The sequence below is a fragment of the Ascaphus truei genome, chromosome 12 (assembly GCF_040206685.1).
Source record: "Ascaphus truei isolate aAscTru1 chromosome 12, aAscTru1.hap1, whole genome shotgun sequence".
Taxonomy (NCBI): domain Eukaryota; kingdom Metazoa; phylum Chordata; class Amphibia; order Anura; family Ascaphidae; genus Ascaphus; species Ascaphus truei.
The window spans coordinates 52560007-52587665 of NC_134494.1; the positions used below are offsets into that span (position 1 = coordinate 52560007).

Genomic DNA, 27659 nt, shown 5'->3' on the forward strand with positions numbered 1-27659 from the left:
TTATGCTTTACTGTGGAGGGTTTTAGTCACTTTTTTTACCCACCATAACCTTAATAGTCGTATATATATATATATATATATATATATATATATATTTATAAACTCAAAAATGGCATTAGAACAAATACTACGTAACTAATTTGATTTATTTAAAAAAAAAAAAATTTTTTAAGTGTAAGGTTTAACGTTTTGCTGTTTTAAGAGCGGATTTACAAACCTTTTTATTACTATGTACAAAGATGTAATAGCCACGTCCATATCGTTTACTACTGGAATTAATTCTCTCTAACCACCGCCATCTTGCTCATGTGACCCCTTCTCTATTAATGGAATAGCAGCAACGGTAATTATTTTTAGAGGACTAAAATCTTACTGTACCATTTTTTCCTAATGTCCCATGGCATGTGTTTTTTTCTCCATCATTGTTCATTAGTCAAAATGGTTGTTTCTACACATAATCTGTATCTGGACTCTTCTGCGTGTTTTTATTGGGCCTCATTTTGCCGTTAAGAGCAGCTTGTCGCAGTGACTGTATGGCATTCTCATACATTTGTCAACTTCTGAAGACCTTGGGTGTCAACTGGCTGGTAGATTTGTCAGTTCGGGCCAGGTTTTAGCTGTAAAATCAATGGTTTCCTTTGCAAATGTGTTTAATGTTGTCCTGGAGCAATGTATTTATATGCAGCTAAAATTAGGTTATGTTTCAGTATTGATTTTTGCAAACAAGATTTGGTACGCAAGAACCACTGTGTGGAACATATAGGGATTAAAATAAGGCATATAATATTTGGCCTCTACAATGTAATAGTTAATATTTTTAAAGAGTGTATCAAGGTTTATCCAAATAGATCCCATATGTATTATACTGTTGTGCTATCATTAAGTAGTTTACAAGAAAATGTATATCGTCTGTACAAAAAGAGCTGAATAGTGGTGCATGCAACAAGGTGGTCTAGCAGCATTGGAGGGGGTTAAAAGAGCAACTGTACTTCTAAGCAATGGAAAAACTGTCAAAAGAAGTGGCTTCTGCTTTATACAGCAAGTGCTTTGCTCTAAAATCATTTGTCTTCTCCTTCTCCAGGGAGAACTCACTCATGCCTCAACAGCAGATGAACCAAAGACCTTCAAGTATGGTCAGCGAAAGCTCTACTGCAGTAACCACGTCCACTGCAGATGCAAAGTCTGTTCCCAAGGTAAAACATGTACTCTCTGTGCATTTGCACATTTTTCTTTAGATAAGTAAAGTACTGTATATCAAGAATACTCTGATCCCTGGGGAAACATGATTGTTATTTTGTTGATTTTAAATAGTATGATTTGTTGGTCATTGGTACTAGATTATGCCTTTCTTTCGCACTGTAGCACTCGTGCAATAGATTATTTATGACGGTTAGTAGGAAGGAGACTTGCAGAAGATCACAATAACTTTAATAGTGAAATATTGAAAGTGAATAACCACATTAGCTCCATATAGCGAAGTGAGAGAAGGCCCCAGCATTCATGTGCAGTTAAGTGGAGGTATATTAGCTGCACACAGGCTTTCGGAGCAATGGGGCGTAAACAACAAACCCCAGGGGTTTCATATGGCTTCAGGATGGGCCAACTTGTGGCTTATTTTAAATCATAGGTTATGACTTTTAACGTTGATTTTTTTTTGTTGTGAGATATATGCACTCATCTGAGTTTTCGAAGTGCAATCTACCAGTGGGGTGGTGGCCAAAATGGCACAGTACACTTGTAAGGAAAGTGTGTGATGTTAAGGTCTTTATTATAAATGGCTTCAAGTACCTTAGACAATTGTTCTAATAAAATAGGCCATAAAATATGTTATATCCTAGTGTTAACACTAATGTACAGTAATACATCATTTTGGAGGGGCCATCCATATCTTGCAAAGAAAGATGTTGCTGGGCCATCTACCACCAAATGAATACACATTTAACCTATATTTCTGCAAAGCAAATAACCTGATCGTTTAGATAATGCTAACCTACGCTTTGGTCTATTATTCGTTTTGTGTGAATAGCTGGTTACAAAATAGTATTTTAATTAGATAATGTGTTTGTCATAATGCTTATCTTATGTAGGTTTTCCGGTAGATACATATTTTTGTATGTAGAGCTGATATTTTTCCCTATAACGCATACTGTGAAATAGAACCTATTTTATGATGATATACTGCAGCTATATTGGTATTTTTTATTGATTTTATTTCCCTTATCCTCCCAATTGTCTTTGCAAAAATAAGCTTCCGTTTCTCCATGGGAGATTTGAATTGAGAAATGTTGGTTTTATTTGTTTTGAACTTCATTTGCAATGCAAAATACAAAGTGGCTATAGAGCATCCTGTCCGAGTAAATAGCATGTGCTTATCAACTTTCATGGCTGGGTCAAATTTATTTACTAATAGTTCTTTTTTTTTTTTATTACTTAATAAGTTCACCTTATGAATCCTTGTACGATGATGTAGATACAATAAACAAAGGCAAGACAGATGAACAGATTTTCAGTCTGTTAGAAGCTTCTAAAGTGCTGCATTGCAGCAAGTTTCAAGCGCAGTTATAGGAGCTCTTGTTTATATTTAGTCCAGCTCCAGACCAGATCTACACCAAGTGTGGCCCATGAGCTCTCCAATAACTTGCATGTAGTGGTGTGAGAAAAGCCAAAACATCTCCAATCTATACTATATAGGAGGCCCTATGTTCTTCTATCCATGAGCAGAGGTTCAGCTGTATATATCAATAAGTGAATTCAGTACTAAACCCCACAAAAAAAATAGACTTGTGATTTAATAAAAATCATCTTTTAAATGGAGTTGGATTTCGCATTAAGACCAGGTGAAGGACTGGAGCCCTGGTGTGTATCTGTGTTTCTTACATGCTCCCTATTAAAGCATTGATTGCTATGGAGTTATTTTGAAGTAAAGAGTGTAATCGTATGTAATCACACCTTTTCCTTTGTGCACAATGAAATCTAAAACATTCTGTCAAAATTAGGCCAATGAGAAATTAACTGGTACAAAGTAATTGTTCACCCGTTGTTGTTGGTACCGTTCTGAGTTGGCATACACACAGTTAACAGGCTTATTGAAATTTCCTTGGCAGCTACATTCATACCAGTTTACCATGTATGGTCTTTTGTTTGTATCACTGTGTGCTGTAATATTGCTAGGAAGCAAAGTAGTAACCTTCTAATTAGATATGGTACAGTATAATGTACAGAAGTAGCAGGCATTACTGCTGGCGCATTGTGTCCCCACCACTGCAACGCGCCAGCTGGGACGGCCTTGTAATAAATTAGCCGAGCATGAAAAAGGGGCTGGGATACCGTGCTATTACGCACGCCATGCGGGAGCAGTGACACTGGCTTCATCTGTATATGTGGCTAATTTCTGTGTGTTGTAGTGATGTATCCATTGCGTGCGTATATAATAACACACAGGTGACAATTTTCTATCCAAGGCAGCTCAATATTGTAAAATAAAGTGCCTGATTCCAGGAAAAATGACGTGAATACTTCATTTATCTATATATAAATTTGAAAATCTTGGTTGTGAGTCTCTGGAGACCATTTGATTGGTCCGTCGGTCCGCCCGCACCCCCCCTTCTCTCATTGGCCGGTGCGCTCTAACCCAGGGGTCCCCAACCCCCGGCCACACTGCTGCTAAGGTGAGGAAATGCTCCCTGGTGGTGGTGGCGCCGGCTGTTGCTGGCTGCTGCTGAGGGGGCTTAACTGAGCTCCGTTTTTGACCCCCCCCCCCCCCCGCTCTGTTTTTGACCCCCCCCCACAGCTCCGTTTTTGACCCCCGCTCCATTTTTGACCCCTCAGCTCCGTTTGACCCCCCCCCAGCTCCGTTTTTGACCCCCCCGCTCTGTTTTTGACCCCCCCCACAGCTCCGTTTTTGACCCCCCCCAGCTCCGTTTTTGACCCCCCCCCCAGCTCCGTTTTTGACCAAAACCCCTCCCCCCCCCCCGAGACACAGGGACTGACACACACAGGGACAGACACAGACACACTGACACACACAGGGACAGACACACTGACACACACAGGGACAGACACACTGACACACACAGGGACAGACACACTGACATACACAGGGACAGACACACTGACACACACAGGGACAGGGACAGACACACACTGGGACAGACACAGGGACAGACACACTGGGACAGACACACTGACGCACACAGGGACAGACACACTGACACACACAGGGACTGACACAATGACACCACCCCTGCCTCCCGCCGCCCCTGCCTTCCCCTTCTGTCCCTGCCTTCCCCCCCCCCGCCCCTGCCTTCCCCCCCCACCCCGCCCTTGTCTCCCCCCGCCTCTGCCTTCCCTGCCCCCGCCCCTGCCTTCCCTCTCCCCTGCCTCCCCCCTGCCCCTGCCTCCCCCCTGCCCCTGCCTTCCCCCCCACCCCCCGCCACAGCCTTCACCCCCCCCATACCTGCCGCCCTCCCCCCGTCACGGCTTTCCCCCCCCTCCCGGCCCTGCCTTTCACCCACCCGCCGCCCGTACTCGCGCCACCTCCCGCTTCTGCCTTTCACCCGCCCTCCCGCCTCTGCCTTGCACCCACTCGCCGCCCACACTCCCGTCGCCCTCCCGCCTTTCACTCACCCGCCGCCCACACTCCCGCCGCCTCCCGCCTCTGCCTTTCAGCCACCCGCCGCCTCACACCCCTGCGCGCCACAGCTGCCGCCCTCACTCAACAGACACCTGCCGCCTCTCACCCACCCGCCACACTCGACACACACCCGCCGCCTCCCACCCCTACGCACCGACATCACTGACTAGCCGCGCACCCACCCACCGCACTCCCACCCCTACGCACCGACATCACTGACCAGCCGCCGCCCGCACTCGCCAGACACCCGCCGCCTCACATCCTAGCGGGACCCCCACCCACAGCCAGCACTCACTACCCACCCGCCACCCGTACTGAACATCCACCCGACGCCTCACACCCGCTCACACCCTAGCGGGACACACACCTCACATTTTTACATTACTTATGTCACCAAAATATACATTGTACTGTGGTGTGTTTACAATAAACCATTTTTAAACATCGTATTACATTTTCTTCCATGTTTCTTTTCAACATTATTATTCAACCTTTCCACCAAATAGTCATCCTATTGTTACCCTATTTATAAATAATACTACCTATTACGGATTTACATCCCGGGCAACGCCGGGTATATCAGCTAGTAGAAAATAAAAATAAAATTGCGAACAAGGTGGAGGGATAGGGGAACTGCGGATTCAGAAGCTTGGAATATGCATTTATTTATTTATAAAATGTTTTACCAGGAAGTAATACATTGAAAGTTACCTCTCGTTTTCAAGTATGTCCTGGGCATAGAGTTATGATGACAAATAATACATGGTTACAAATACATAGTTACATTAAGTGAACAGGGTTGTACATTATATGCAAAACATTGCATGCACAGTTAGAGATAATATATATTATAGGCGTATGTAACAGTTACATACCAGATTAAAATGTGAGACAGCCTTAGTTTTGAAAGAACTTAGACTGGTGGCGGCAGTGAGAGTCTCTGGTAGGTTGTTCCAGTTTTGGGGTGCACGGTAAGAGAAGGATGAGCGCCCGGATACTTTGTTGAACCTTGGCACCATGAACAGTCTTTTGGAGTCTGATCTCAGGTGATAGGTGCTGCATGTGGCAGGGGTGAGGAGCTTGTTCAGATAGCTGGGTAGCTTGCCCAGAAAGTATTTGAATGCAAGACAGGAAAGATGAACATTGCGCCTAGATTCAAGTGATAACCAATCTAGTTCTTTGAGCATTTCGCAGTGATGTGTGCATGCCACTTATATATGCATGTCACATGGAAGTTTGAGCTAATCCGTGAAAATCGGAACAATTTGACCTTTCTGGCTTTAGTAGTATTACCAAGCCCAGCATTCCTACTGCTCAGCACAGGGATCCTTGCAGACTTCACCAGACACGAACACGCCACCTGGCCTGGTTCCATCATTCGTATCTGATACCATAATTGCTGGATAAGTAAAACAAAAGAAGTGTATTAATAATGCGGTCTCAAGAGTTATTGTACTGTATCATATATTGATTGTGGTTGGCAGCCACAAAAAAATATTCTCATTAATTATTTACTCTGCAGCCAGCAGGTGCTTACTGTAAAACATGCCTAGCAGGGTTTTAAGAAGTGAGTAGATCATTCTTCATAACTCTTACTTCATTGAAATGCTCAATCACTCTTTGTCTCTCCAAAGAGGTTCTTTGTGTTAATTTCGTCTGCTTCTCAACTTGTGTTACCAGAAGAGCAATGTTTTGCTCCTGTGACTGGGTGATAACAAACATGTATACAGCGTTAACCGTGTTAATGATGTATATTGTCCAGTGTTATATTTCAATACATCAATCTCTTGTAATCACAAAATTGCTCCCAAGTGTGCCATGTTGCAGACTATGGAAGTGTAGGGGTAATATTTCTCTGAACCTTGCTCTTCCTTTAAAAGAGGTTAGTTATTTTAATGACTTGGAAGACGATAAAGACTTCACCAACGCATCACTAAATTAATTATCTCAGCTCCTCTTCTATGCACAGATGCAATATATATTTTTTTCTAAGTTTTCCAGTGTACCACTTAGGTTGTAAGTTTTCCAAGACCGGAATCCCCCTTTTTGTTAAGTTGATCTCTAGAGCTTCTAGTGACTAAAAAAAGAAAAATGTATTTTTGCTATTGTCTCATATACTCTTAAACCCCTGTAGTTCTGAAAGAGATTGCAGTGTGCTGCAGGTCATTCCATGGTTGAATGTGTTGAGCAACAGGGCCTGTTAATATGTGCCTGCATTGTAAATAACTGCAGTAAAGTACCCTTCTCATTCTCTGGACATGTAGTAAAAGGTTTAACTGTGTGCTCATTTGCATGTCATTTCCCAGAATCCATGGCTGCAGTGGAAGTATTGTATGTCCAGAGATAATACTGAAAAGCAGGGATGCAGACCTATTTAATGCATATGAATGTGCTTACAAGTTGTAATTGTACTTGATGTAAAGTGGAGATTTGTCATTTTTTTTTATGCACCATAACTTGTATAATGTGTGGTTGAAACCTATTCCAACTTCAAGTTGCATAGCCAGTATAACCAGCCTCACACTGATGAGACCCAAAAGGTTGAAACAGCTGTCTGTGAGTAGGTTTACTGGCTTAGTACTTCTTTAACCCAGGCTGTACTGAAAAGCTGTGTAATACGGCAGGCATATGTTTGTAGGGGTCCATGTTAAAATGGACATGAAGCAAAAGGTGACACTGTGTGCTCATTTGCACGTAATTTCCTAGAATCCCTGCCTGCAGCTTAAGCATTGTATGCTAAGAGATCATGGTGAAAAGCAGGTTTGCCGACCTGTCTGAGACGTGAATGTGCTCACTAGTGATCTCTTCATTTGCCATTCTGATTAAGAAAATATTTATCAAGTTCTCGGAAGAATGATCTGCCAGATATCAGGCTTTCTAATTATCAAACTGATTTGTTTTAGGCTCCACGGCCTAGCAATAAAGTCTATACCTTTGGCAAGAGAGACCAATCTATCAAGAGGAATTCAACTATTCCAGTTGTGGTACGAGGCTGGCTTCATAAACAGGTATCTTTAAGTTACTTCTACTTCAGCCACAAATGTAATTACAATCTTTTTTTGTTTTGTTCCCATTGGTATGGTTTTTGCCAAGAAAGAAAAGGATACAAATATATTTTATCAAATGAACATAGAATGAATGCATTATCATATAATGCAAAATTAAAATGTACAAAAGCAAAATACATTAAAACAGGTGGAGCACTAGAATTTAAATAACCCTGTTCTGTATATATTTGTAGGATGTAACTGTAATGGTTCTACCTATATCAAGTTTGTGAATGAGGAGATCTCCAGCTAATTGCAGGTGATGCTCAATTTAAACCGATTGATAGGAGACCTCTCTTGGGAGAGAAAATAAAACACACACAGAGGCCCCTCACTGTCAGGCTGCTAGTTGGGTAACTTGGGTGTTCACGGGTCTAACCACAGCAGTAGTTTGTTGCTGAAAACGTTACCTCGTGCTAAAAACCAGTGAGTGTAACCTAGTATTCGGCTTCAGCTGTGATCTGGACATGTAATGTTTACTTGTGTAGGACGGCTCTGGCATGCGCTTGTGGAAAAGACGGTGGTTCGTGCTTTCTGATCATTGCTTGTTTTACTACAAAGGTAAGAAAAACTGTCATAAAAACCTCCTTTATTTGTTTTATATTTGTTGTATATGTGTTTTTTTAATGTTTTGGATTAGGTGGGATTTCTTGGGGTATAACCGCTGCTTTCCTCTCACCTGGATCAGGCTAGGATATATTTCCAGGGAAGGTTCTGGTGCAAAAACATAGACATTTTCTAGGAAGCTTTAGCAAGGGTGCACAACGCAGTACACTGGCGACACACTTTATTCGAGCTCGGCTAGTCCCACGAATTCGGGTATACCCGGGTGTATTGAGGTTTGTGACTGTTTTCTGCCCGAGTGCATTGAGGTATTTTCCAGGCAGGGATTGAAGCATTTTATTCCCGCTGGCTGCAATACTGCACAGTATATATATATATACTGCATTACAATTCATGAATTTATGCCATCTGGTAGACACGCGAAGCATTGCAGCCTATTAAATCCTAATCATTATCATTTAACAGATCAGCCGCCCATCAGCCAGGCATGAACCCAGGCTGGGAAGGCAAAAGCAACGGGGCTTGTCAGAGGTGAGGAGCGGCGCATTCCAGGTATCTGCCAGGTACATACTGGGTATTTGCTCGAATAAAGTGTGTCGGTGCAGTACATATCATTTAAAGCACCATTGAATTTGTGACCCATAAAACACTCCTAATATTGTGGGGGTGAATGGGGGGAGGGGGCGGGGTGTTCCTGCTCACATGCATATGTATACATGTTGGACAAGTAAATAAATTGAGCGGCCCAGACCCTGTGAAGTTGATGCTGATCTCGAATCTCTCATCTAAAGCGCAAGACTAGTTTAAATGAAGCTTATGATGTGGGTAGTTTTTATGTATGTAACAGGCAAGTAAGCCTGGATATTGTTTTGACATTGATCAAAATACTGGAAACATTGTCTACTTGCGCACTTTGATGGCAGCGATTTGGCTCTGTATTTTCCCTTCTGTCATGATTGTATGCAAAAAAAACACTGAAGACACACATTAGCTGAGTCAAATTCTTGTTACATGTCGTTAATTATCATCATCTAAACCAGGGGTGGCAAACGCCAGTCCTCAAGGGCCATCAACAGGTCAGGTTTTAAGGATATCCCAGCTTCAGCACAGGTGGCTTAAATCAGTGGCTCAGACTTCGACTGAGCCACCTGTGCTGAAGCTGGGATATCCTTAAAACCTGACCTTTTGGTGGCCCTTGAGGACCGGAGTTGGCAAACCCTTGATCTAAAGCTTATATTTGTTTTTATTTACCAGACAGCAGAGAGGAGGCAATTTTGGGGAGCATACCCTTACCAAGTTATGTGATATCAGCTGTAGGACCTGAAGATCGTATAAACCGCAAGTATTCATTTAAGGTACAACTATGAAACGTCAGTACACTGTTGTGTTTTAGTACAAAATGTACTGTTTGAACGTCTCCCAACTTGAGAGAACTACTAGCTGAGGGGCAGAGAGACAATTGTATTAGAAAAAGCAACACGTTTGTTAATATAATTATCACTGTCAAAGCAGAGCATAATCTGTTTTGAGATTGTATTAAGAGCATTGATATGGGATGATTTTGTTTGCAAGATGTATAAAGAGATTTCACCTCGATTGCAGGCCTGGGTCTTTTAACTAATGTGGGCAAATAAACACATTACAAGAAGGGCAGTATTTCATATGGGTTACTGGTACAATACTGTAATGGACATAGCATTATCTATGAATAGCAGGGAAGATTTAGCAAGGATCTGTATTTGTAAGGTGCGTTCTATAGTAGGTGTGGGGGCGCGCGCGCCTGTGCGAACGCGACGCACACTTTTTGTGTGTATGGTGTTCTGTGCTGCCGGGAGCGACAGGTTGTATGTGTATGTGTGTATATATGTAATTTATTATATATTTTTTACATTTAAAAAAAAGACATGTTGGTAAAAGAATAAAATATTTATTAACATTGTACACACACACACACACACACACATACCCACACACACACACACACACACACACACACAGGCATACATACACCGGCGGTAGCGGTACGAAAACGTACTTTTTGTGTCTTCCCCGCTATCGCCCGGCTCCACGCTCACTACCGTGCCCGCGCGCGCTGCCCTAGCATACAAGGGCTGGCCAACTATAACTGCCGCGCGCACGGCACAGCAAGAGCACCCACTATATTAGGGGCCTAAGCATCTAGGAGTTTGGGTTTGGATATGTGGGAGAGGTTGAAGTATTCACATTGCAGCACTTTGGTTTTTCGGATAGTGCAGTAAGTTTCCCTCTGGTAATAAACTTCTTCAGTAATATCTGCCATATGTTTCTATAGTAACCATGCAACCAATTTCCAAACTATGTGCACTCTGGCTTTTTGCTTTCCTCAAAAGAAGGCAGATCGAAAAAGCAGTGAACTTTGTTTAAAAAACATATAAAATATTGATATTGTGAAATAGTTGAAGATTGGCCTGTCAGATTTGCCGATGAAGGCTAAGACGAGATTAAAGGTTGTATATCTAGACTGTTATGGCTTTCAGTTGGTGCTAACAGTACTTCACAAAAATCAGCCTCTCGTCCCTTCTACTCGAGTCTTATACATTTGCTCCACAGCGATAGACATTAACTTTTTTCTTCGTTTTCTTACCACTGAGCTTCTCAGATTTAGATTGAATACAGATTCAAGGATGTCACTAGATCAAAAGTTGTTTAGGTTAAATCTTGTTTCAGGATCATCTGCTGTGTGCTGCAATGTTTCATCACAACACTTTTGTCCTAAAGAATTATGCAAATGTCATTGTACTGAGAATTTTTGACTGGTGTGTCTTAGTTTATGTAGCGCACTTTCCCCCAGCCCCTGGGAGATTTGTGGCTACGGTGTATGTGTGTAGTGCAATACCTGTGGTGGCCAGGAGATCTGAGCCTCTGCCGCTGGGAACCTGGGGTGCACCTGAGTGATGCTCGGTAGCTCCTCCACCTGTACGGGATTCTACTGGGTGGAATACCCCTGTTACAGGACACATGAAGAATTACACATTGGTATAAGATAATGATTTTACTGCAGGTAACCAAAGAGAATTCACAGATATATATATATATATATTCTCACCAACCACCAGGCCACGCACGGCTGTACCCACCAGCCCTCCATCACCCACCTGGAACACAGTCCCCAAAGTACTGAAGGGGCTCTTGGGCTCCCAACCACCCTGGCTTCCCGAAGGTAATTCCCCACCCAATGTGTGGTACAGCGCTGCCCACTAAAGTGTTTGGTTGGTGCACGTGTAGGGTTGGGTACCTGCCGGGTGATCCCACCCCCGGGCGCACTGTGGAAGATAGGATCCACTGATCCAGCGATGAGTCCGCCTCCGCGGTGTGTGGTATCCAGCTGGAGGGTCCAACACTGATGATAGTCTCTGGAGCAGGTGTTTGGTCCCAGACCACCTGATGACAGGATGCAGCCGTGTCCTGTCTGTGTCCCTATACTCTGGTTGTACAGGTGCAGTGTCCCTATCTATGCGCCTGTCCCTGCAGCAACCACAAGCTACAAAGGGGAGTTGGGGCCTAGCTGGTGCCTAATAGGGGATATCTGGCCTAGTGCAGGTGCCACAGACACCTGCACATACCTCTTACCCCTTCCTTGTCCCAGCTCTGACTGGCGTGGTCCCAGATTCGCGCCAAACCTAACCCCTAGCTGGCCGTGATCCTGCCAGCCCTATTGGCTGTTCGTGTTCATGTGATCACAGCCCCTGGAGCTGCTGGGGGTTGTAGTTCCCCATACGGAGCCTAGTTCCCTACTGGCCGCCTCGCGCGTCTTATGCGTATGTGCGAACCTCCGTGTGCACGCACGTCAAACATGGTGGCCCCCTTTACCGGGAGCCGCCGGAGTTTGCGGTGATCCGCTCGCCACTCCACCGCCCGTATTGCCGCACGGACCTCGCCTGGGTGCGCGCACTCAACCGAAGGTAAGGGGGCCCAGGAGGAACCCTGCTATATTTAGAAGCATCAGATTTGAATAAGATAGCCTTTGTAATAGAGGGCTTAATTTTTTTTCTCCGCATCTGTTTGGCAATGTGCTGGGCTAAATTGTTTTCATCCAAAAATTATCCCGCAAATAAAGCATTCATCTGTACCTGGATGTCCCTTTCTTTATTGCGTATAGACATTTCAGGAGCCATGTTTAAGGGGATAGGTTAGAGTTAGGTCTGCGTCTAACAATACTGATCTCACAAGAGAGCCCTTTAAATGACCCACACTTTGCTATGAATTAAACTAGCAATGTAGGACACAATGAGTATGGCAGTGGAGTAACTATGGCCAGGAAGACAGTATCTATGTTAGTTGGCCATTTTGAAGGCACGCCTCCTGGAAATACCTTTTTAGCATCCCAAAGAAAATAGGACCAGACAGGTTTTTTTTCTTTTTTCTAAAATATTGCTACACAATATATAATTCTTTTACATATAATTTTTACAGCTGTGATCCCCTTCCCAAAGAGTTTACCATCTAATTTTGGCTTTCCAAAAGGGAAAAGGAGATCTGACTTGGGGGCTCGTGCTGGTTCACCTGATTCATATTCTTACCACTAAGCTATCCATCTGCCCTAATGTTATAGAAATATATTAATATCTTCCTTTATTCAATTAACGACAAACAATAATGCCTAAATGTTACAATTCAAAAAAGAAATGGCAGAATCTGAAGTGAAATACACTGAGAGGAAAAATAGAAATTGCAAAAACAAAAAAAAACGTATATTTCCTAAGTGGCTGTAAGACGTATGGCTCCCTTGAGCTAATTCAAATTATTGGGCCATTAGGTGCATTACGACATAGCACTGCATAGTAAATATGCCTATTGGTCTTCTATACTATATATTTATTGTAATACCACAATGTTTTCTAATCTATTGTGATTACTTTTCGTTTAGCTCTGTCACCTAGAAAGCTTTGTTCCCGTTCTTGTAAGTCATGTGAACTAGTCGTGTTTAAAAGCCCCACCAGAAAGATATATCCACTAAAAACTATTTATGCTTTACATTTGGGAGTTTCATTAGCATCTGAGCTGTAACCCCGATATATCGTTTATTTTCATTTCAAATTAGACGTCCTTTACAAATGGATGACAATTCTAATTATTTCCCTTCCTTGAATATTAAAAAGCAAGGGAATTTAATGCATTTCAGTCCATCTGCATTAATTGCAAATGTATTTTTCTATAGTCAAAAAGTCAATAACATTTTAAGCGGCTTTTGCAGATATATATGTAAAGTAATTAAGTAATTTATTTTCATAGTCGCACAAATGCGCCTTCTATGAGAGAGAAAAAAACTTGGCATTCAATTGTTAGTTTTTCCTAAATGAGCATGCTGGCAATGCGTTACTAAACAGCGCAGCTTAATAACGGTTCAGGTATATGAAGTCGTTTTGACACCTTGACATCCACTAGGGCTGCTTCTCCATGTACTTACCGCCCATGTCTTCTAACCTATTGTAGTAAGGGACAGAAGTCCTTTAACACAGTAAAGTGGGTCTGCTGGCGTTTGGAAGTGGTAGCGGGAACTAGGGACAGAAGGTGGGCATCACCACTTATATATATTTGGAGCAGCCTATAGCATTTGGGAGCTGTATTTTGTCCACTAAATATATTCAACAGTGTTGTCAATGTGTAATGAATCCTGGTGTTTTGCTGCATGTACATTTTCTAGGTGACATTTCTATACATACTGCTTTAATACATTCTACACTTTATGTAGTTTTTATATGTTTTAGAAGTACTGAAAATTATTAGTTTTTTTTATCAGCTACAGTATTGGAGAAATGCCGTCATTAATAAAAAGGGAGGTGGAATTTACACGTGGGATCCTGTTGCCAGTTTCGGTTATTTAGTTAGGACTGGAAAGCTTGTTTTACCATACATATTGAAACAGTCATGTCTACCCATTCAAGAAAAATGAAAAGTGTGCATTGCTTAATGCCTAAGAAAGAAAGTCCAGGTATAGCAGTCACAGACAAGGTAGAGGCCTGTCCAGGTGGCCGATAGCAGAAGTTATGTCTGACTTGCTGTCAGGTGCAACGGTCAAGTTCGGCCCTGGTTTCCCCCCACCTCCCCCCTTCTTGGGAAGCATGTGTAAAAAACACCTTGTTACGTTGTTTGGATTGCTCCTTTAAGGGTTCAAAGGTAACTGACAAAACCAATTAAACAATTTCAAAATTGGTATTATAAAGCAGCTATTAAAAATACCTTTACAGTATAATGGAGCATGGTTGAGTTGTTAACTAGAACCGCGGAATTGGATGTGTATGACAGTGGCAACATGTCTGGCATGTCTGGCAGCGGCAACTGTATGTTTATAATCCCCACCTAGCAGTGGCGTATTAAAACTCTATGAGGCCCCTAAGCACCAAGACAGTGGGGGCCTTTTCTCGAGTCGGTCCTCCTACTACAGCGGTCTGTGGACTTTGCTGCTCCCTCATCCGGTCAGCCGGAAGTTGGATTTCAGCACTGACAGGAGGAGGCAGAGTATCGCAGAACGTGACCGGTGGGCTGCTGCATGGGGAGCTGGCGAGTTACAGCACCGGCCCAACACAAACTACGGGTCCCTCTACCGTAGGAAGCCACTAGGCACGTACCTAGTGGATAATCCAGCATTGCTGCCTAGGGCCGAACAGAGCAATGTTAAAGCTGCAGTTCAAGCAGTATCCTGCATATGTGTTTTTTTTTAATAAATCACTTCTGTATTAAGAATAATACTTTTAGCATTTTCTGTTTTAAAAAAAACAACTTTGAAAGACCAATTTTCTTGTATTCTATTTTAACAAGCATGTTTGTTCCTAATAGCAACCATTTGCTACGGCACAGCCCCTTCATGGCCTGTCACAAGCCCTGGCACACCCCTTTGTGAGCCCTGCCCTCCCTCTTGCACGTCAGTGGCGTGCTCATGAATATTCATAAGCATTTCACTCACACTGAAAAAGGGGGCGTTTAGCAGACACCAACTCGTAATGACGTCACCAATCTTCACTGATCAATCAAACGAGAACGGATTGACCTGCAACTTTGATCTTCAGTTGGTAAGCTGGTATTACACACATTTAACTATTGAAGTAAAAAAACAACACTTTAAAAAAAAAAAAAAAAAAAAACACGGCAGCTTGAACTGCAGCTCTAAGATGTCCACAAATGCTGCTGTTCATGTTCTGGTGAAGGCATAAAACGTTGGCTTCATTAAAGATATTATATTTGCCTCCTTTTAAAATGTTATGTTCCCTTCCCAATCTGAAACCACCTTAAGCATCATTAAAGGTAGTTGTGTTTTATAAACGTTATTTTCTTGTTAATACTTGTACTTCAGAATGGTGACTTTCTATCTGAAGCAGACATAGGATCTATTTGTTTCTCTTCTGCCCTCATGGCAAAACATTAGCCTCCTTATTTTACATATAGCAAAGAGGTGGCAATATAATGAGGAGCATTCCTCTGCCCATTCACCGTTTAACAGCTTGCCTGCATTCATGGTGTTGGAGTTCTCTGCGGACTTGCTTTAGCGTTCACTATTAGACACACAAACCTTTCTGTATTGTCCAGCACAGTGGAGTGGCAGAGAATTCATATGATAGTTTATGCTGGCTAAAATGTAATCAGTGATCATATATTCCTTTTGATTTAATCTGTGTGGGAATCAAATTAATCTCTTTATCTTGTTTGCCCTCTACTGTGCTTCATCTGTTATTACATCTACCTTAGTGTTGCAAGTGAGTTAACAACCGAGTTACCAAATAGAAGTATTTTCCTTTATCAAAGGGTTAGCCCTAAAATATTTTTGGGTGTGGAGCTACACTTGCAAAGTCAGCAATCTATGGTGCTGCATATGAGATCACGTTGGGAGCTAACTTTATGCCATCAAAATGATTGTACTTGTAAGGCCTTGGGCATGGTCAGTGCTTACACGCGGAGCCGTGCTGAGGCGCGCTTGCACTTACCTGTGAGCCCCTATAGCCGCAATGAGAGCGGCTTTAGTAGGGGCTCGCCTACGCTCTGCAAGCGCGCGGAAGCGTAGGTCCTAGGTAATTTTTAAAATCACGCGATTGCCGGAGCGCAGGGCCGGTCACGTGAGCGGTTCACCCAATGAGGGCGAACCAGCTCCGTGACGTCACTGGCCCGCCCCCGACATGCCCCCTGACGGCGCGCTGTCTAAGACCAGGGAAAGCACCCGCTTTCCCTGAGCCTCAGCACGCCCGCCGGAACCCTGGACGAGGTCTAAAGCTCCGTATAATTTTTCATTCTTAGGCTGTGGCCATAGTGTGCACGACACAAACAAATTAATTACCTTAACCAGGCCGTCCATAATGCGTTTTCCACGCGCGCGACGGCACAGCAGGATTTGGAGGAGACAAATTAATTGGCTTTTTCGTGCGACGGGCTCATCATGTGAGTGTTTGAGCCAATCAGGGCAAACCAGCCTGGTGACGTCACGGGCCACGCCTTGTCCACAGATCGCACAGGCGCATGCGACTCCTTATGCTCCGTCGCTCACACTATGGCCGCAGCCTTAAGTAGCAAATTTATGAAAAAATAAAAATGTCCAATAACTATGATGAATCATTTGAAATGTGAACGTTTGAGAAGACGAAATCACCCTTACCGAGGGGAGAGGTGAATCAGCGGGCACTACGGTGCAGAAAAAGGTTGCAGAGGCCGGACTGGGCTATAAAAATTCTTTATTCAAACATGGATTAAAAACAAGAGGAGGGGAGACAAACCCCTGCGCCTCTAACGCGTTTCACCCAAAGATGGTCTTTCTCAAAGATTTCGTCTTGTCTGCACACAGCAAGGAGCACACAGACCCGGATGGATATGGACTTATGTGAGTACATGATTACTACTTGAATGGGAGCTCCCCCAGGTTCACTGGCTCATATAGTTGCTGGATTTTTACAAGGGGTCTGGGAGGGTCTCAGGACTTCCCCCAGACAACCCTCTTTATCCTTGCCAGACCGTGTTCCAACTAGGGGTTAATCTTTATAGCTCCATGCATTTATTCAGGATATCATGTGATGCGGTATGCAGTACTTTATTTTCATAAGTGGGTTATATGCTCTGTAGCACTAGTTAATTGAGGGACCCTACCTCAATATTTCTCTGTGAACGTTTGAGATACTGTTTTTTATCTTTTCTTCTAATATATACTTTCATATCCGTGGTTTGCCTCATACAGTATATGTGAGAGCATGTACAGTAAAGGTAGTTATCCAGGCAATCTTTTATCATTCTACTGTGAAGAGACATACTGTTAATTGTGCTGTTTTGGGGCATTTGATGCAAATTTAAATGAAAAGGTTAGATGACAAGTTTCATTTCATAGTATTTTCATTTCATACTGTGTATTAGATTAAAAACAAGGGTGATCACTTTAACTCGTGTTTTGGCTGTGGTTCTAAAAATGTTTGTGTTTTGGGCGTGGCTTGGTTTTGAAAATAGCAAAATAGCATGATGCTTCCGATAAAGTATCAAATCATGAAAACAATTAAGAGACTGAAAAACATAAAATTGATAGATATAGCGAGATTGGCAACTGGCCTGGTGTTTTGGTTTAAAATAATGTTGGGGTTATAGAAAATGTGAAGGGTTTTGCCCCATCTCATAAAAATGTTATTACGAGGGACTGACATTTCAATGCCATTGATTCCCTTCCAGTGAAAGGGGTCAGTTACCCTCGTCAAATGTATTGTTAGACTAATAAAGCAAATGAGTTGAGACATGATCACATAGTAAATTAAAATAACTTGTGTAGAGCTTTGGCTCAACAAATTAAACAGTAACATTGAAAAATCAGTGTGTTCAGCGTAGTTTTGTTTTGAAGCCGTGGTGGAACATCCAGAGAAGTGCTGACCTTACTGAATGGTTGTCCGCTCCTGATACTGCTGTGCAAGTTAAAAGGCTGATTACTTCTAACTGTCTCTGTCACAAACTAGCTCTCAGTAACATACTGTAGCTGGAATGTTTCGGAGCTGTACCTATGTACCTTTTCCAGTGGGGTAAGAGCATTCTAATTAACCAAGGTGTAATTTAATGACCATAAAGGGGAATAATTTAAATGTAAAGTAGAGGTTTGCATACAGTGTAGCTTGAAGTCTGCTATTCACTCTTTGTTTTCTGATGGTGGTAATGTCGTGCACAAAATTTATAGTGAATTATTTCATATTTACATTTTTTTTTAATTGGTTTTTATTACAAGAATTCACAATAAGGGCTTTTACTGCTGTAGTCCTAGTTAATGAAAGCATTTGCTGGTCCCTAATGCAACACACAATTAAATTTGTACCACTTAATTGCCATGGGGTTTTAAAACCTTTTTACAAGTTTACTAAATGTGTTGTTTAATCACAGATGTGTTAAAGCCAGATTGGACCTTCTTAGATAATTGTCTCCATTAAATGTAAGTGAGTTACTTTAAAAAAATTGTCTTTAATGGCTATTGGTTGTCTGTTTTCTCCCTTCATGTCATTCTTGTTTCATTGTAGTTGTGCATTCTTCTGGCATCGGCTGAGTGAGGACAGGTGTTCTGTGTTCTCTAGGAGATCAATACTTGTTTCTCTGCTTGAGCGACTAAATCACAAATATCCTGATGAAATATTATATACACACAAAATATATCAAAACAGACCGCCATTAACCTGCTATGTTTTTACCACGGAACATAAAGGTTGAAGCAATCGACATACTATGGGCTTACAGTATTGGACACACATTGCAAAGCAGAACAGTGAAAAATTAGACAATATTTTGAGTCATTGTCCAGCGTGATCTAGAGATTCAAAAACAGGAATAAGTCAGACAGATCCTCTTGGAGGAATGACCAAGAATTTTAGCCCAAAACGTTTGTGATGAAACCTCCAGTCATGATAAACTACTGGAACATGATCACTCTTCCTAATGTATTTTGTTTGCGTTGCAGGCTTTCCATACAGGGATGCGTGCGTACATCCATCAGAAAAGCTCTATTATTGGATCTCACCAAGAGCATTCCGGGATACGTACTTACTACTTCAGTGCAGACACACAAGAAGATATGAATGGCTGGATCAGAGCAATGAACCAAGCTGCACTCATGCAAACGTCTTCTGCCACTAAGAGGTGAGTTCACCACAATGCTATTATGTATATATACGCCTATAAGATTTTTCTTCCTAATTAGTGCTTTATAGAGAGGCAGATATTAAATTATACTACTGTGGCGTTGTACTGAATATTGTGCATTCTTGCAGTGGGCATTTGCCTAGAAAATTAACAGGTGTGGATGGATTAAATATGAACAATATGTGTGTATATCTGGACAGGAGCACAGCCACTTATTGCTATACTATTATAAACTGTGTACAATGTACATACAAAATTAACTTCATTTGTTTCACAGGTGTACATGGCTATATTGTGTGTGTTTTTCAGTACATAGTTCAGGAGAACTATAATTGACTCTGTCGGCTTTGAGATACTGTAACCGTGGGGCAATTCTAGCATTGCAGCATCTGGGTAACATTACCACGCTCTGAACAGGTGCTAAAATGAAGTGATCTTTTACTCTCTCTGCTGTAAAAACCCAACACCTAACCCACACTAGCTACATCCATCTTCCTTTGCCATCTCAAAATTGCCTTTACTTCCACTACACAGTCCCTGACTTTTTCGGATTCTCCCCAAAGTCTGGCATATGATCCATATTTCCAAAGTAAGACAATCCCTTTGCCAGTATTAACTCCCCACAAATAACCACTGTTTCAGAGAAGAGAGAGGATCAGTCAACCCTTACTTAATTCAATTGTAGCCTAGCTGCTTCCTGTCCATTTCACTCTGGAATTCCCATCATAAGAACTTTTTGGATAGCTTTCCAAGCCTGAATCCTCTCTGCTGTGCTCCCCGCCATCCTACTCTTCGACTTCTTCATCCTCCCCTTGCTACTCTGACACCTCCTGATGCTCTAGTGTGCTGCAAATCTCTTATTGATTCTCTACTTCTTCCACCCATACTTGAACCCTCCACTACATATGGAATGTAACTAAGGCTGAGTCCCCGCTGGCACACGGGGGGGGGTTGTTTACCTGAACGACGAGCGCGGGATAGCGTGTGTGCACGAACACCGTGCGCACCGCATGAGCGGGGACTTACATATATCTATATATGGAAGTAAGCGCCGCCCCCGCTCAGCGCTAGCGGGGACGCAGCCTAATGCATCTCTGGGTCTCCTAACAATTCATAACAATGCTCTCCTTTGAATGGCTTTGATGCTGGGATATGTTAACCCCTTCATTGCCAGAGGGGCCAGCAACTCTTTGCACAGCAGAGGGCTTGGATAAACTAAGGGGCAAATCACCAGGAAAAAAAAAAGACAAAACACACAACAATCCTGATTTCATGAGAAAAAGTAGTGAAGAAATTGGCACCAAATAAAAGGATCCCTATCCCTATGTTATTTCAGACTTTGTATTGATCCACCGTGACAGGAAAGCAATGTATAAGACAGCCAACTTCCTTGTAACAGCAAAGATCATTTTCACCAATCCGATTACCTACTAATTCAGGAATTATGGACTTTAGCTCTTTACTGTTGGTTTGTAAATGCTTTGCTCAGCCATACATACATTTTCAGGTCTGTCGAGCAGCGAGGAGCATTAGCTCACTGTTCAGATCAGCCTTCTAATTGGACTCCGCAGTGAGTCATCAGTGCATGTTTGTTTTAGGACAGTGAGTACTGCACTGCAAAATGTAAAAAGCGTGGTCAGTGAGAAAAGTTAGTACTTGCATTGTTTGTTTGTAATCTTGCCCACTAATTATAGAATTTCACAATAATCTTTTCTACTTTGGTTGAAGAAAATGGTTTAACATTTTAGAAGTCATTCATTTTTCAAAAATAAAACTGCAAACTAAGCAATACACATTCATTTAATAAAATGCTTTGCTCTACAGAAGATTTTTCGCAAATGTAAGTGGATTAATGTACATGTGATTTGATTGTTATGAAACATGTTTTAGTTACTTCCTTTACTTATTCCTTTTCAGAGACGTTGAAGATATGGAATGGCAATCTGTCCCCGTGGAAAACCATGTAGACTCTTTCAAAGAATATACAAAGCCAGAAATGGTTCAAACAAAAGACCGGTATCAGAAACCCAATGAAACTCTCTCTCTTGACAAACCTGAAGACCTAAGACGAGAGACGGGAGACCGCAATATCATCTATAAAGACACGTTAAATTCAATGGGAGGAAAATCTAATCACCTGTTTATTTCCACCGGAGGGGAATCGGCTTTCACAGATTTCACAAGAACATATCTGTCCCAGACTGATCAGCAGCAACCTATTGAGAGGAATGGAACGCTGTCTAGTTCATTAAGCATGAGTGCTAGCCCCGTAGAGCAGAATGGTACCGATCTGTATAAAGGGGGAGTCTTTCCTAGGGCAAATCCCGAAAAGCAAGTGCAGAGAAGAAGTAACATGGCGCAAGTGGAACAGTGGGTACAGATACAGAAAGGAGACCCTAAAAGGTACGTGGTTAAGTTCACAATAATGACTACCCTAATACTGTCAATGAAGCATTGCATCTCTAATCATTGAAAATTGTGATAGAATTAGCTTTAGTTGAAATAAATTGTATGCATTAGTTACCATAATAAAAGCATATTTGTTAAATTAAAACTAATTGCTAACTAAGCAGAATAAAGTGATTATATAATGAGTGATGCAACTGTTCATCTTTTTTTAAAGGGTTATTTGTATCAACATATAAACACTATTATTGAACATAAAGTTTTCCACTGCACAGTTTGTGCACTGGTATTTAAATGATGTGGCATAGAAGATATGAGACTTGTTTTTACTTGTTCAATCGCCATTTGAAAAATGCTGTCCCCTGCTTTCAGCATTTTGCATTCATAGAACTTAACACGGGTTTCACACACTATTACGCCTGCTTGCTTTTTATTTATCCGGCGCTAAAATATGCTCTGTACATGGAGTGTGCAAGACGATAATATTATTAGAACATTTACTTACACTGGTAGAATAGGTAAAGAGAGGACCATGTTCCTAGGAGCTTGCAATATAAAGGGAAGGGGAGAGTGGAAACGCTAGCTATTGTATGGAAAAGAATACCATTGGTGTCAATTTATGCGACAAGACATCAGGAAGATGTTGGATAAGATGCCTTCAAGAAGGCACATTTAAAGTGTGAATGGCATACAAGTGTCTGATGAAGCAGGGCAGGTGAGGCGCAGTGTTGGAATTGACAAACAAGAGCCGGGTAGTGCGACGATTTGAAGTCCCCACAATGGGTTGAACTTCACCGAAAAATCATAATTTAGATTCGTACCATAACTCCTTCATTGTCCTTACATCGTACAGCTCTTTGAGGTAATGGAAATGTCACTTGACGTTATTCTAATGTCTTCTCATACAGTGTAGAATTAGAATGATAGTACTGATTGACCCCTATATATTGTGAGTGTCACTGAATTATATTTGGTACTTTCAGTACTTTTACTCCAGAAGACCGTGTTATATACTTTTTTTTTTTGCTACGGAACATCTTCCGTTTGCAGCAGATTTACTATCTGCATATAATTATCTGCATGCAGAGTAACTACTAGTCCGTTAATAAGCTCCCCATGATTGCCAGCGTGGTGTCTTCATGCAAATGTGGGATGTGAATCTGAGTAATTTTTCCCTACAACAGACATAATAATCAAGGAACCAAATCACATGAAAATAACTATATTCAAAACAAGGAAGACTTTTTGCCCCATATCAAACAAAGGAATGTTATTGTCATTGGTTGTCACTATTGTTTCTTTTGTCCTTCTATACAGTGTGCATGTACATGTATGTAGCTAAATTCATGAATGTAATACATTGTATACCAGGGGTAGTCCGTTATTTTATATCAAGGTCCAGACTCCCTGGGGCGTCAGAGAGGGCACCCAAGTCGCAGGTTGGTGCGGCTCGACATGCTCGCTCTCTGCACAAAATCCTCCTATGCCGGCCAACACCCCCGCACTCTTCCCCTCCAGAAGGGAAAGGAAAGGCAGCGGCCGCCACTTCATTACATCTGCCCTTAGTGATTGCTGTCTGGATTTGGCATGCAGTCTGCCTATTGACTGTATACTATATTAAGTCCTTTTGTTTCTTTTAGTGTATCACTATATTTTGTAGCTGGTTTTCCTACAAATTCTGCAGTATTTGGACAGCCTTATAGTGCAGGCAGTTTAGATAGGCATATCTACCTCCTTTATAGTTTATCTGCATATTTGATCAATCTTAATATCGTTTTAGTTACTTGAATAATCAATACAATGCTCAATTCAACAGCTGTTTTATGTGACCCTTCTGCCTCAACCATTTACAACGTTTCTATTTGCATAATATGTTCAAGCATTGAGTAGTGCAATATACAAAATACCGAAACGGCGAGATCTGCACATGATATATCTTTTTTTGGCCGTAATAAACTTGCAGATCAATATCTATTAGCCACAACACGTATCATGTACAGTATATATTGCAATGAGGGATGTTGCTGCAGTAGGAGTATTATTCATTTTTGCAGCTATAGATTGAGTCCTACTGCTTTTTTCCCCCTCAAGTCTAATTTCTGCTGCCCGTTATCACATTTTAACTTCCACTTTGACGAGTAGTTTTCTTTTATTTTGAATCTTATTTACTCATGAATAAAAAAAATAAGCATCTGTCGCAGCTGCCTATTGACCAGTCTCCATTTTGTTTCCCCTGTAGGGGTCTATACCAGAGGTAAGTATCTTGGGAAGCAGGGGTCCATGGAACTGAAATTAGCGTGGTTCAGCTCTGGAGACACCATGCTTCCTCTACATGTAAAGAAACAAAACCACAGCAGGTAGCACTGCTCCTTTAAACATGCTTTGAGTCGTCGGTTCTATAAATATACAGATATTCATCACTAGGATTGTGTTGAGAGGAGTGTGACTTGATCTTCAGTGATGACATCGGATTTGACATTCTGCTTAAAGATGTCTACATGTCTATTTGAATTGGTCTATATTTTCCTTTCTTTTTAGTGCTGCTTCTGACTATACACTCACACGGCATATAAACCAACCCCCACTTTACACTGAGAACTATCAAACATTGCCAAAGGCCACCAGACAGCCTTCTGGAACTTCCCCAAATCGTTATTTACCAAGTGAGTATAAATATGCCCAGGACCGAGTCAGCAACTTCAAGATGTCCAATCAGGAGCGGCAAGCCAACAAGGAAGGAACTGTGTGGCAACTCTATGAATGGCAGCAGAGGCAACAGTTTAAACATGGTAGCCCAACTGGTCCAATTTCCATGGGATCAATGGATATAGTTGATCGTAGCAAAGGAAAAAGTTTGTTAGATATCCCTCGGTCCATTTCCGTTCCTCCATCTCCGTCTGACCTCCCACCACCAGCACCTCCAAACGCCTTTCCTCCAAGAAGGTCGCACACTCCAGCAGAAAGAGTCACTGTCAAACCAAAGGAGAGGCAGGCAGGCGTTGCCTACATTGGATCACCACAGAAGACTCATGGCCATACTGTTAAGGTAAAAGTAGAAGCAGATATATCGCAAAAACATTGCAATGTAAGACCTTTCACCCCAGACGTATATACACTGTATATACATAACATTTGTTTCTCTTAGGAAGAGTCTGGTAAACATGAGATCTAACATTTTAGTCAATCTCTATACATTTTCCCACATGCATAGCAAATCCTTTAGATTATTCACATGCAGCGTTCAGTCTGTTAGCCGCTTCCACACTCCGAACCTTAATACCGGATATTACATGACGAAGATTGTAATGTAGAACCTTAAAGGTGGGTGAATATGTATGTTAATTTAGGTAAATTGTCTAGTATTTACATTGTTTGCCTGCAGTGCTTACATTTGGTCTGTTTCATGTTCAGCTGTTCTTTGATAACACCTTGAAAATCCCCAAAAGATCCCTTTCGGAAGGGTTTATAACATTACTATTTATTTATATGATATAAATTACATAAACAGAATGACATTCCAAATAAGGTAAAACAAGCAGGTGGTGTGGATGTTGGGGGGTTTACAGTGGAGTTTGGTCCAGTCGCAGAGTTGGTCCCAATAGGCTCAGGGGACGTGGGTGTAATGTTCTGGTTATGCCAGATAGGCTTAATTAAAAAGATGGTCATTTCAGGGCGTTTTTAAATGTCTAAAAGGTGGGGGAGAGTCTAATGGTACATGGTAGGGAATTACAGAGAGCGTGCATCACGGGAGAGGTCTTGTAGCCGGGAGTGAGAGGAAGTAACTAGGCAGGAGGAAAGGCGGGGTGCATTTGGAGACGAGGGTGGAGATGTAAAGGGGGGGGGGGGAGCAGCATTGTTGAGAGCCGCGCAAGGGAGATCTAGGATTCTATATTTTATTCCAGAGGATATGGGATTTCCTTAGTGAAACAGTGAGTAAGTTAGATGAGTCTGTCAGCAGCTTTTTTCATTGATTGGAGCTGGACAGGTCGAATGAGGGAAGTGCCAACTAGGAGAATGTTGCAGTGGTCAAGGCATGATAGAATGAGTGAATGAATTAGGATTGTAGTTGCGCCATGAGTGAGAAATGGGCATATCCTAGCGATTTTGGGGAGGGGGAGATGCCAGCACATTGTGAGGGATTGAATGGATGTAAAACATAGGTTTCAACCTACATTTAAGTTAATGACTTATGATGTTGGCCAAGTTCTTGGAGTGCAAAAGTACTCGGATTTTATTTTTTGTGTATTGTGCAGGCACACCCTTGGCTTCTGAAACTTGGACTTTTGCATGCTAAAATTGTGTTGCTGAAAAATGTGTTAACTTTCCAAGCCACATCAGGCTTTTCTTTGCCTCCGTTTTTATTTATGGTTTAGTGCTTTAACAGTGTTAGTTAAGCTTTGTGATGGATATCTGTTTCCTATTGCAGTCTACAGCCCATATGGATAGGCGTTCCATACCTGCGATGGGATATATGACCCACACTGTAAGTGCCCCCAGTTTACATGGCAAGTCGGTAAGATTTCTGTTTTCGTGTCCATATTTGGCATTTTGTAGTTTCTGCCTTTACATAAAAAAATGGTGGAATTCAAGGCAAAATGTTTTTAGATACATTTTTTAAAATCTTATTGCCATGTTTACTTTTCCATTAAAAACTAAACATGGCACCATTTTATATAATGCAGCGTGCAAATCAAATCTCCAACTTCCCAAAGCTTTTATTAGACAATTCTCACATATTTTCATAGCCTTTTAACAGAAGCTGCTGACTCTTAATTACTTATTCCCTCAAAGCTGCTCCTAACTTGAATAATAAATGTGTCATTTAGATGAAAGGACAAGCACTACACAAAATAAACCTTGCAGACCTCTCTGTGTATGGGGTCTGCTTTTCTTTATATTGTCTTTTAAGACAAGGAGCCTTGGGGATGTGTAAATATGCAGATATGGTCATTTAAAAAAAAAAAAAAGTATCCAGAAATTTTCATAAACCAAGATTTGCCTCATTACATTGTCAAACTGACCTTCTGAGCATGTACCCATAGTATGGGGCATGTTTCTCTGTGGTACACTCCATGAGCCCCGAGATTATCAATGTTGTAATAACAACTGTCTGCAGCCTACTAATTTCCTCTCCACAATGTGTCTAAATACCTGCAGCCCGAAGAGATAACATTGCTTCTCATTCGTTTTAAGGAGACTTCAGGCTAAGTTGGCTAGTGTCCGAAATTACACAATCGCCAAATTAAAGTGGCATGAGCCAACCAATCCCATCTACCAGGTCAGCTGTCGAATGGCCCATTTCTGCTATCTCTCATTTGTGATTATCCCAATGCTTAATGGCAGTATTTGCTCTCCATACTAGACACCTTATAGTTCTTAGCTCATCGTTTTTATGTGCTTTCTATTACTGCATACATATATAGGTTTGCAAAGCATGGTCAGATGAAATCATACTTATGTTGCATAGCTATCACCTATGCTTTAACTCTGCAGTCATACCCCATCCCCACTTCCCTCTCTAGCATTAAAGTAGTTCATTTAGTTAAACCGAAGGGGCCAAAACCACTCATGTTCTTTAAAAGTAATCCTTTACTGCTAGATGGGCCTGAAGCAATATAGTAGGTACAAATTACACCTTGCTTTCCCTGGTTTTGAGTGGTGATATAAACTTACCACTCAATATATTCATTTTAGTAAAATTATCATACACTCATTGTGCACAGTTTTTGCAGAAACCTAATTTTTATCATAACAGCGCGTTCTGTTAGAGCCTCTACAGCAAAAAATAAATAAAAGCGCGAGGTAGAGAAGCCCATAATAAATTAACAAAACGAGAATATATTTTTTTTTTAAATGAACATTGCTATCTATAATTTCCACATTTATCCATGTAA

At 41.7% G+C, this 27659-nt stretch overlaps 1 protein-coding gene across 9 annotated transcripts in view; it reads left to right on the forward strand.

The window, feature by feature from the left end:
* PLEKHA7 (pleckstrin homology domain containing A7) overlaps positions 1-27659 on the forward strand; it is a 326584-nt gene that overhangs the window by 248686 nt on the left and 50239 nt on the right. For 6 of the 9 annotated variants that reach the window (XM_075567721.1, XM_075567729.1, XM_075567724.1 and 3 more), the window contains 8 exons: positions 1082-1193; positions 7537-7641; positions 8169-8241; positions 9499-9599; positions 19178-19356; positions 21277-21762; positions 24304-24811; positions 26192-26277. In XM_075567721.1, coding sequence (XP_075423836.1) covers positions 1082-1193; positions 7537-7641; positions 8169-8241; positions 9499-9599; positions 19178-19356; positions 21277-21762; positions 24304-24811; positions 26192-26277 — 1650 coding nt within the window. Of the gene's footprint in view, positions 1-1081; positions 1194-7536; positions 7642-8168; positions 8242-9498; positions 9600-17619; positions 18258-19177; positions 19357-21276; positions 21763-24303; positions 24812-26191; positions 26279-27659 lie in introns of those variants that run through there. The other 3 variants (XM_075567722.1, XM_075567723.1, XM_075567730.1) reach the window with 3 other exon arrangements.